Source organism: Tympanuchus pallidicinctus, unplaced genomic scaffold, assembly GCF_026119805.1.
Source record: "Tympanuchus pallidicinctus isolate F22 unplaced genomic scaffold, pur_lepc_1.0 scaffold22, whole genome shotgun sequence".
NCBI classification, from domain to species: domain Eukaryota; kingdom Metazoa; phylum Chordata; class Aves; order Galliformes; family Phasianidae; genus Tympanuchus; species Tympanuchus pallidicinctus.
Window position 1 is genome coordinate 32,422,521 of NW_026294739.1, and position 12,095 is coordinate 32,434,615.

At 40.8% G+C, this 12,095-nt stretch overlaps 1 protein-coding gene across 5 annotated transcripts in view; it reads right to left on the reverse strand.

Moving 5' to 3' along the window:
• The window catches only part of KCTD15 (potassium channel tetramerization domain containing 15), a 197,986-nt gene that overhangs the window by 26,386 nt on the left and 159,505 nt on the right, over nucleotides 1-12,095 (reverse strand). For all 5 annotated transcript variants that reach the window (XM_052685844.1, XM_052685840.1, XM_052685843.1 and 2 more), the window contains one exon: nucleotides 9,413-9,588. In XM_052685844.1, coding sequence (XP_052541804.1) covers nucleotides 9,413-9,576 — 164 coding nt within the window. In that variant the 5' untranslated portion in view covers nucleotides 9,577-9,588. The remainder of the gene's footprint in view (nucleotides 1-9,412; nucleotides 9,589-12,095) is intronic.

Consider the following 12,095-nt stretch of genomic DNA (forward strand, 5'->3'; position numbering starts at 1 on the left):
AAGGCCACCTGGCCAGGAAAGGCACATGCACCTACCTGTAAGGGTAGGAGTCTTCTGTGCTCACCTGCCTGTTGATTTTACACCTTCAGATGTCTTTGACAAGTTCCTGTCCTCACATCAATATGCTTTCCTGGCCTCACTCCACAGCAGTGAACAGTTACACCAGGGATTATTTGGGGCACTTTTCTAAAAGAACAGGACTTATTTTGTTTCCATTTATGCTTACAGTAAAACTCTCATGGTCTTCACTGGAAGACAGATTTGGCCCCTTGTACTAATATCCAAGCTACCTCAATTTACTTCAGTGATAGAAGGCAATGAATTAATAAGGCCCAATGTATTTTTAAATCTTAGATTTCATAAATGATCACAAGCATGTAGGTCACAATATATACACAGAACGACACCTACAACAACTACCAGTGGGATCATTAAAATAATTAAATTAGGCCTAAAGACAAATTCATTTCGTAACATGTTCCTTACAAAACAGATACCCCTTGCTTCATAATCTAGGGACTCTTTTTTATAAACTTCCTAAGTAGTTCATGAAATATCCCCCTAAGGAGACCAGGTCTACTTGCCATTGCAGAGTCATTATAAAGCAAAAGTTTATAAATCACAAGACAAACACCAGTGATGTGTACTCAAAGACCAAATATGAAGAGGTAACATCTCTTTTGCTTTGCTGGTGCAGTGGTTTGCTGTGACCTCAGGACATGATTTCCAACACAAAGTTACCGAACCCACATCTTAACATAAGTCCTCTCCATGTGTTGTGTCTACTGGGCATACAAAAAAAAAAAAAAAGAAAACCATCAATAGAGGGGATTCCCCTTTGTTTTAAGTGTGAAGTTGCTACAACTATGAAACTGGGCAAAGGTGCAGTACTTTGCACTGTGTTCACCAGCAGAAAAGCAGCCTCCATTAGCAGCACATAAAAGGAGACAGGTTACTTCCATAGCATCTTATGGGAGCTGTTTCTCAAACCATGCTGCTAATGCTGATGCTTTTCATGTTTCATGTTAGTGCCCTGAAAACAACTGCTGAAAAATACTTAAATTGTGCTACTGGCACTGAAGTACCCTGGCAGGTGAGAGGTGAGTGGTAAGCAAAAGAAGGAATTAGAAAAATGACAAAGGACTTAACCAACTAACCTCAGAAACTGCTATAAATACAGAGCGCTAAAGCAAGAAAATGCTGAATTACTGGTCTCCCTGTCTTCTGGGCTCTATGTGTGAGTTTTAACTGACTGATTTTTAAACAGACTGATTTTTAACCCATTGTAAACAGGAAGGAGGGAAATTCTAATGGGCTAAACTCAGCCCAGTTATTGTTGCAGGAGAACAGAGAAGAGCAGAAAACGAGACATGGTCATCTGAGTTTGCACCGAAGATATTGGAGAGACACAGCCCAGCAGGCCTGAGCCGCTCTCAAAGGCCACAAGTGACATCCCTCTGGCCATAGACTGGATGGACAGATTGCATAGAGGACACCTCCTTTCTCTTCCCTTTTGACTAGCCAAGCCAAACAAGGTAATATCTAGATCAGGAATGTGGAATTTTCTCAACTTCAGGCTTTTTGAGCAGCCTGTGCTGGGCTTAACAACACAGCCATAATTTTATTTCTGTCAGGTGGATGAGTGTGGTTTGCTATCTTGTCCTCTCCAACAGTAGCACAATCTTCCCCTTTCTACATGCTATAATACCTATTTGTGCCTAGAACTCCACAGCTCAGGCTGTAATATATATACGTATACAGAGAAATAATAATTTTGGAAAAAGTGTTCATCAGAGACTAGCTGTGTAACATTCTCTCATACATTTCATCAAATATTCCAAGTAAACATACCAATAATTCGTTCATTGACAGGTCCCAATCTCTGCACCCAATTACACTAAGATTTGTGTTCCCGAAGGATAAGCTCTGCTTCCCTCTCCAGAGCCTGCAGGCAGTCCCTGGGCAGCAGCTGTGCTGGGCAAGGCAGCATTTATGAAGTCCAGTAAGGAGTAAACACTTTTATCACAGCAGACAGCTCAGCTCTGTTGTGGCTCCCTACATGCCAGTTAGTCAGAGATCCTGGAGAGATGGACACAGACAGGTCTGAAGAATCAGTTTCCATACAAATTCCTTCGCTCCCATCTCTCACAGTCACTGGACTGAACAGTTACGTTAGAGGGCTTGTTCTCCTTTACCACCAAAGCCACCACCACTGCAGAAATGCAGCAGCATCTTTAGTTAACACAGGCAGATCTGTTTTTGTGTATTATTTCCATGAGCTCTGCTCAGTTTCTCAAAGCAGACTTTGATTCTAGGATTTTTCCCTCTAATAGAATGTAGAGACAGGGTATCTAAGTCATTATCCCCAGCTGTAATTACTCCCCTGTTGCAGATTTTTATTCCATGGAGGCCACATCCAGTGCACCTCCTTTAGCCAGGCAATGCCCTGCTCCTTTCAGGCCTGGCGCTGTTGAGGCGGCTGCCACATCAGCTCCAACGAGTCCAGCCAGGAGAACGAAGGGTTTTCCACCTCTGCCTGCCATACTCTGACCTCCGTGCTACCCAGGAGTTTTGCTGGCTGGGTCCTGGAAGCAGCTCCCATCCTGCCCCTAACTTCTCACGCTTCCCAGAGAGCTGCATGGACTCAGGTGGCTGCAGCCACACAGCACCTTTACAAAACAGCAATGTTTGCTGTGCAGGCAGGGAATGCCTGGTTCCTTTTCCATTACTTGATTCAGCAATCTAGAAATAAGAGTTCTTTGCTGATTCCAGTTTCCACTCAGGTGAGCACAGCACTCACAGGTTTAGATGCAAGCTGGGGGGGGAAAGAAGGGTGGGATACAGAAAGGGTTTTTTGAGGATTTTTTTTTCCCATTAACTGTTCTGCTGGTCAGAATTCCCTTGGAAACCAAAGACCTGCCCAGTCAGCAACCAAATGAGAAAAACTCTCAAGATTTTTCTGTTAATTACAGGTGCATTAAATGTAACAGAAAATGATTTTAATGTCAATGAAAATTCTTATGTTAATTCAGAAAAGGCTTTGTGCATAACCGAAATTTCTGCTTTTCTATTCCTTTCCTTGCTGTCTTCTGCAGCAGAGCTGGGGGGCCCCTGGCAAGCTCAGCACTCCAGTGCCAGTGCACCACAACCACAGTGCTGGAGCCATACCTCGGCTCTGCAGCTCTGAGCATCAGTAGCACAGGAAAACAATCCTACCTCTTCAAGTGTTTTCCTTTAAAGTCCATGTATGCTTCAAGTTCATAATATCCATTAAAATTAATGAGCTTTGTGCTGCAGCTCACATGCAGGTGTGTTTTGTAGAGCTTTGCCTGAATGTGGGCTGTAGGCACCAATTCAGAAACTTTGCCTTTTGGGTAACAGACCATGCCTTTTAGCCTGGTTATGCCTGAGCCACAGACGACTTCACTGGGAAGAGCAGTACCTTACTGCTCGTATAATGTGCCATGGCAGGCACACATTGTGCTGAAAGAGCATCACTAAGCAGGTCTGCAGAGATACTGAAGAGGGACAACATGCCATACACACACACTGAGTGAGTGAGCTGTGGCCAGCGTGGTATGGAATTGGAATTGAGAGGTTTTGGAAACCCCTAGGTTAGTATTGATACTAACAATTATACAGGGTCAAAAGAGAGCGAGTGGACCCAGGAGAGCTGGCAGTTTTCTGCTCCAAATTGCAACCCTGACCACAAATGCACTGTGTTTTAGAGGCCACAATCAGCCTCTGGTTATGAACAAATTTGGTCTTAACTTCCTGGCCAAAGCGGAGGATTTGTTTAAGAACTGATTTACACCCTTCTGCCAGTATGTGGTGAATGACAGGATCTGATAATTGGCATTGTTTTCTTGTAATAACATCAGGACTCCATAGATCTGATGAGGAGTTAACAAGTCAATGGTGGTAACACTGGACTGATCCTATGTGCTCTTATGTGTGCTAAATCTGGAGAATTATACACACTGAATACATCCGAGTTAATTTCCCTGCTCTCTCCCAAGAAGAGCAGGAAGTTTTTAGTTGTAAAGGGTGAAGTGGAAAATCTGTTTTGACAATCTCAGTATTGGATGTGTTTGAGTTAATCTGTATCTGGCTATACGGTGTCAGCAGTCATGGTCTGGCAGCTACAATAGGTGAGTCTTGAAACTTGGAGAAGAATGTTGGTCTGGAATTCAGTCCAGCCTGGTGTGACTGCAGAGAGGTGGGGAGAAGAAAAGATCTTGGGTGTTGCTGCTGAGTTCCAGCAACAGGGGAATCTAGATGACTTACTGTGCAGCTGGGCTCAGAAGAGCATGCTTGCTAGGAGAGCTTGTCCAAATGTGGCTTTATAAAAGAATAGAGCTTGCTTTGACAAGAAAAAGTCCGAAACTTTAGGGGGCTCTTTTGTAAATTCCCTCCAAAAGATCATGTGTTCAGAGGAAAATAAGGCAGAGAAAACAGGAAAATTATACCATGCCTCTTAAAACCTACAGTCATATCACTGCTTTCTGAAACTGTTAAGAAAAGCCTGTGCTGGTTTTCTCTGGAGGGCAGAGCCTCCAGATGTGTGGACGCCATCTCCAGAAGCCAAGGTGCCTCAAGGTCAGGGCATGCACTGTTAGCACCAGCACTGCCTTGGGCCACAGAGCCAGCAAGTTTTGCTTTCCTAAAGAGGTAAGAAAACTTTAAAAAGGTGGGTGTTCTCGGTTAACCAGACAGAGTAAAGGCTGAAGGCAGGCAGGTCCAGTCCGGCAGGTCCCAGCCACCTTGTTCTGCCAAGCGGTGTTGGGGAAGCTCCTCTGGGTCTGTGTGACCACACTGCTCCCACCAGGGAACCTCTGCCCCAATTACAAGGATGTCTGCTCACTTCTCGCACATGAGCAACGCTGCTGGAAGTGAGACCTCTTATAACCTTGCTTCACAAAATAACATATTTATCTTTAACAGAGGGTTAGACAACAAATACTAATTAACCAAGAATGTAAAGTAAATTTATTTACCCTTTATAGCTGAACAATTCACAGGGAGCTCACAGCAATTCTCTGAGATAAATGTTAAACAGGGCTGTAAAAAGAACAGGCCTGTTTTTCATTTTTTCTAATGAAAAAAATGTCATTCTGCTTTCTAACAACTTAAAAATCATATCAAAATTTTCAGTGAAATGGCAAAGTGTGTGCTTGCTGTGGTATAAGGGGATTTAGAACTTTTAGTTCTTTTCCACTTAAAGTCGATGAGATATCTGTCACTGAACTCAGTGGGAGTAAGACTAGATGATTTGGCAGCATCTTTGGGTATTCGACTTTGCACATTAAAAGCTTGGATTTCTGGTTGGTTTTTATTTTTGTTTTTTAAGAGCTACCACATTCCCTTGAATAAATACAATTTGCAGCTCACTTTATAGATGTGCTAAAGTCTTTACAGACTTCCCTTATAATCTGTCATATAAATCCATATTCAAGTGTCAACGTGTGAAAGGGTTGCTTTTAGAGGTCCTGTGGGTGAAAACATCAATGGAATTTCTAGAGGAAGTGCTCTCAAAGTTGAATAATTGATCTGTTCAGCTGGTTACTTTAGAAATAAGATATTGACAGTAAGAGTATTCAACATATTTTTTTTCTTTGCTTTACACACCTGTAGCTCACAACTATCAGAGTTGGCAGTTTTGGTGAGAAAACTTACTAAAACTAAGCTAGAGAAAGTGAGCCTTAGATGCAGTAAGTCAGTGCCAGCCTCCAAGAATCCCCCAAAACTTGTTAACTTGAATGGCAATTTCAGGTATACAAGAATAGCAGCTTCAACTAGTTATAAGTAGAGGGATTAATACTACTACTTCTGAGATCCTCTCTGTGACTATTATGCTGTGTTTACGTTGTTTCTGCTCACAGTATCTTTTGCTTGTTTCTTTTTTCCCTTGCCTTTCACCCTTTGAATATCCAGTTTACTTATTTATAAGGTGTTTCATTTAAAAAGCCAACTGGGAAAACTTGTAAGAGTAAAGACTAAGGTGAGCATGTCTAGTTTAGAAACTGTCCTTCGCAGTGGCTGTTTAACCCTTCCCTTTTGCCACAACAGTTGTGTGCTGCTCCAGTGTTCTCTTCTTTGGAGAAGTTATGTAGCCCATAAAAATTCACTGGAAAGAGGGCATCTGCCACATTTAATGCCTAATCTGGCTCTCTTTGCTTATGCAAATCTAATCAATGGACAAATTCTCTTCTCCCAGCAGCTGCACTGTAGTATGAACACCATCAAAGACTTCATCAAAGTTTCTCCAAAACAACTCTGGGATCACTGAAATGCAAAATTAGTTCTCCAGCTTTACATTGCCAGCTATTTCCCTCATGTGAGTAAGACTCCCAGAATCTGGTCCTTTGTTTCCATGAATTAGGGCTAACCACATAACTTGGGATCAGACAAGTAAAGCAAGCGAGTGGGCTGAGCACAGTCAATCCTAACAAATTACAATAAGAAATGTATCACGCTGCCTGCTGTCAGGTGTAATTTATGTCATACCAGAGGGGTGACTGGAGAGCAGGTATAGGCAGGAACTGGTCATACCTATACTTGCTCCTGCTGGGCCTGATCTGGCAAGCTGCTGAGAGCTCTTCCCTCCCGCTGAAGTCAACACAAACTGAGTTCATTTAGGACCTAACAGGATTGGGCCTCCTTCAAATACTATTGAAAGATAAACATGATTCAGTGATTGTTTTCCGTTTCCCATTAGCAAGTGATGTCTCTGTGTACGATCATGTTTATACACATGTGCTTAAATGTGCATGTGCTGTATAAATTACAAGCTAAAAGTCTATTTGGGATTTTGGAACACAGAAAAAGAGATAGAGGTTGTAACATGAACAGGAAGGTTATTCCCACAGCTTTCACTTTTAGTGAGTGCAAATTATATTTTATGTGACACAAGCTAAGATTTAACAATGCATTTCAGCATATGCTTACATCTTTCCCTGAAACAGAAACTAGAAATTTGTTTAATTTCTTGGATTTGAAGCTTATAAATTCATGCTCAAACCAAGAGTTTAATATGCTGTCCAAAATAATCCAGGAAACTCTGCATGTGGATGAGTATGGCTATGCCTCTATATGCGGCCATGCACATCATCAAGTGAGCATAATTTAATAGTGCTCTGGCATTCTTTCCAGATGTCTCACCCAGAAAAGCTATCTCCTTCTTCTTGCATCTGCAAGAGATGCCTCTCTCATCCAGAGCACTGCAATGGAAATCTGTGCCTTGTGGAAGAATCACACACAGGCAGCGAAGCACCATCAGGAGCTCCCATCATCCCCACTGAAATAACTGCAAGTTTTATTTTGATTTAACTGGGAATGAGAGTAGGACAGGCTCAATGGGGCAACCAACCAAGTCTACAGTGCACTGCTGCAAAAAGCCAAATTATGAAGAAGAAAAGAAAAAAAAAAAAACACAACAACTAAGATTTGATTTGAAACTTAAAGTGAACTCGCCATCCATAACACATGTAGCAATGCAATCTACATAGGGGTGGTAAGGGGTTATGTTTTGCTATAAAAATATACACGGCTACTATGTAATCCTTCTGATTTTCAGATCTAGCTCTTCAAGCTCTTACTCCTGTAAGAACTGAAGTTTGAGCAGCTGAGAAAGCATTCAAGCCTTATGAGATAATACTGCAATGCAAACAACATACAGTACACAGCAAAACATCTGGCAGCACAAGAGCTCTGGTCAGTCACAGTTTTGTATTTTTAACTTAATAGAACTACAGAACCTTATGGAATATGCTTCTGGTATCTTCGCAAACAGGAAAAAGATTTTAAATCACTACTCTGTTCTTTTTATATAAAATATGTGAATTTATGTACATTTTTTTATTAAGCAAGTCTGATATGAGGCACATTTTAAAAATAGTGTCAGCAGTGATATTTTAAAACGCAGAAACAGATGTGCTATTCCATCACAACTACTGAATCTTCTCTGTATTTTTCTACTATGAAGCAATTGTCTGCTCCTGTTGTAAATCTCTCCCCACCAAACAGACTTCTCTATGATTAAAGTACCACACAAACATAAACAGCAACTGTTCTGGAAAAAAAAAAAAAAAATATATATATATATATGGTTTCAGCCTAACCATAGGATACAGGTATTTTAATAATTGTTTCTTTCCCATAGACAATGTAGCAAGTATCTCTCCTTGGCATGAGAACACAAGTCCAGCTTTATGACATCAGAAGCATATCAAGGTATCTCCATAAATGACATTTATTGCTTGAGAACCTGCCAATTCTGTGCCAAAAAGCTAGTTCTTTAAAAGGAAAAATCCCCAAATAAATCTAGAGCTTTACAGTGGTTGTCAATAAAGAAAAAAAAAAGTCCTTCTCTTTACAGAAATACTGGCCATGTGGGTAGCAAAATCTCTGATAACTCGCTGGCCTGAGCTCTGGATTACTTTTGAGTCCATAGTCTCCTTTACGCAGTCTGACAGGCACCTCCATGCTACACATCTACACCTTCTGGTGGTTACACATGAGGCATTTATCCTTCTGAAGCATAACAGTCAGAATGACAAAAGGATGAATCATTTTAGTGATCAATAACTGTAAAGCAAAATCCGGTACTACTAAAATGAAAATATTTTAACCCTGAAAACAGCGATCTCTTTCACAGTACCATTACAGGTCTGATGCTACCCAGGCTGACCCATACATCGTGGTGCCCAGTACCCCAGAGAACTGGGACCTGGGCAAGTAACAAAGAGACAGTGTTACACGTACAATATTTTCATGCCACCTCAGTTCATAGTTTGATGTATCTGGAGTTCCCTCTGCGATAATACGGCCAGAACTAAATTCTTTTTGCCAGGCTTGTCATCAACATCTTCAGTGCTGATCAGCTACCCTAAAGTATAAAAACTGGATCCAAAGTGTGGCTGCAAGTGCATGGAGCTGCTATACTGGCCACTGCCCACAGGACATAGCTGCTGCCACAGAGGCACTGAGCTATGCCTGACTTTAGGATTTCTGCTGGCCAACAAAAGCATCTGTCTGTCCTAGTATAACTGAACTGTTTTGTTCTCTCAAAAGGGGAAAAAAGAAGTATTTTTTTCCCCTAAATCTGAAAGGAATAGGTTGCTAGGTACAGTTGGAAATAATCCAGGACACCAACAGGTGCTTCACACGTAGCAGTACAGTGCTGAAGACACTGAGAGGGAAAATGAATAGGCTCTCTAAATAATACATAAATTGTACAGGCATTTTTTCTATACAACACCAGTGAAGTTAACGTATAAATTGGAAACTGAATTATTCATAAGTCAATATATAATAAATGGTATTTCACACCAAAATATGCCACACAGGTGCACGAGTATTTCCATGCAATGAACGGAATGAGGCAGAGAGACTGAAAATACAGAAGTCTTACCTGGAGTCTGGGTACTTGGTCAGGGTAGCCAGGCTGCTGGTGTACATGTGTCCTCCTACATCGATGTGCACAGGAGCGTTCGACTTGGTGAGCTGAGCTGGGAGAGGAATTCCTTGAGCAGCCAGAGGAGAAACTGGGGACCGTGTTAGAGACAGACGGGACATGCTTCTTCCCTCCTGGAAATGGAGGACAAAAAGAACAGTTTCTCTTAAATGTAGCAGTATGTTACCTTTATTTTCAGTGTGATCACAGATCTAATCAGATCATTTTTGCATCTGCCTGATCACATATTCAGCTAACAAATTATTGCCACCACTGTAATTAAGTGTATTTGCATCATTTTCTTTAAAGTACCAGAGGGGAAGGGAAAGATGCTTATTAGCCATAAGAAATCAAGAAAAAAAAATTTCAAGGTGTCAGCCTCAAGGGGCATAAAACAAACTGCAAAATTCTAATTAAAGGTCGCGGGCTTATGTGTTAGATGTGAAATATCCCCTGACAAACGAATAACCAATTTGTGAATTGGGATTCAGGGGGTTTTGCAAGTTTGTCTCAGTAACAAGACACCTCTAAATTAGTGACTTCCTCAATACTTAAGGCATTTAGTTCATACATGTAGTAAATTTCATATCAAACTAAGATCAATTTTGTGTCTTATTTTCAATAATTGCAAAATGAATGGATACTTTTTAGTTAAGCCTTAATATTAGATACAAAGAACTAATAAGCTTTCAAACTGAATGCAATGCCTGGAAGCAGTGAAAACAGAAAGATATATATATATAAAAATTGACCTGTGTTTTCATGACAAGAAGCGTTAGAAACCACTACGCAATCTGGCAAGTGAAATTACAAATTCAACATCCACCTAATGGCTACTGCACTAAAAACGTTTGAAAATTAGCAGAATTACTGAATTGGGTCAAGAATCTTCAGCTGATAGACAAAGCAAAAAACACTTAAATGTCTTAAAAATGGAAAGAATTAGCAAAGCAGGAGAAAATTCCTCGCTTCTCTTCAGTACGAAAAGCACGGCTTATTCTGCATGAAACGTGTGTCTCAGAGCTAATTTTGGTTAAATCAGTACAGATAGCATACAAGGCAAACAAAAAAAATCTGCTGTAAGTTTTAGAAAATGTCCATTCATTCTCCCCCTTATGGGTAAAACAACATATGCAAAACATTATAACTGAAGATATTTCTGAATATAATCTAATTTTCTTGGTATTTTGTTTTGCAAGCATGCTACCAAACACCCAGACTCTCCCTTCCATCTAAGAAGCGCTTTAATACAGCATTACAAAGTGAATTCCCATTTCTCCCACGTTACTTTGATAATGTTTCCTAGAAATCTAAAGCTGGTCTCATCTTTCTCTTAGCAGCAAATATTTTGCACGAGAAGCCTGGCTGTGACACTCAATGAGCATGCAGTTAGAAATATTCTCTGTAAAAATCCAAATCTAAGCTATTAGAAAGGAGCTGAAAAATCCTAATACATCCGGACAGCTTCGTAAAGTCATCATAACGTCTCCATTAACTGCATTTATCAGGTTTAGCTCCAAAGGATTTCCTGCATCTAAAGCACAGCAATACATCACCCCATTGTGAATCCACATCCTTTCCTCTTCGGAGGCAGAAGGGACCTCTGCACTGAGCACGAAGCAAATGCCAGCTCTGTCCTAGGACTTCTGTGTCAGTCGATGTGAAATTGGGCATTAACATTTTTACTACAGCACCACCTTCAAGGAAAGTGATTGAATCCTTTCATGACTCAAGATGCTGCTTTCTTGTTTCCCACAAGAGCTTGTTGTGGGCAAGCTTTAGTAAATAGGTCGTATAGCATAAATAAAAGAACTAACTTTCAAAAGCAACTTAGTATGTAAGTACCTGCAGGATTTTGGCGCTCTGTTTACCAGTCTGAGGGTGCCTCATCTGTCTGCCAACACAGAGATTTTTCTTTCTTACCAAAGAGCACTGCAAACTCATGTTCAGTCTGTGCTCCCTCACTTAAATGAAAGGGTCAGGAGACACAGGCTGAATGTCAACCCTGTCTTTGTTCAGACCCTAACTATTATCACTAATGATAAAGGTACAGACCTCGTGCAGCACAGAGCTGCCTTAGAAACACATCTCATGCAGTTTCACAAAACAAGCGCCTAATTAGTGCTCATCTGCACCCCTTGTTACAATTTCCAAATGAAATCAAAGGGCTTCTGTAAACGAGTCTTGCATTTAACCATTTGTCTTGAAACACAGACTTCAATTTTAAAATATGCACAGATAGCTAAAGATCAAGTGATCCGAATCTATTTGTGCATATTTAAGCACGGCTGCTATCTTAGGATTTTGTTTAATGTTAGTATACCAGTAAATTCCTTGATCTGTAAAAAGCCTGAGATTCTCAGTGAGGCCATCCATACTCACACAGTAGATATTTAATTTATACTATTCACTGGAGGGACCTTTTGAACAATCCTCTGCTTTTGGCATCTCTCAGCTAGAGCATGTGTTGAAAAAACACTTAATTATAGAAAATCACTGGAAAGCTAAAATAGTTCTCAAAGTTTTATGGCTTCTCATACTTACTGAGGATGCTACCGGCTTTTTGGGGGAGGAGGGAGAATTAGAACACAGGCTTTTCCCTTGCTTGGAGAGGATTCGTATTAAAAATGAACCCAACGTG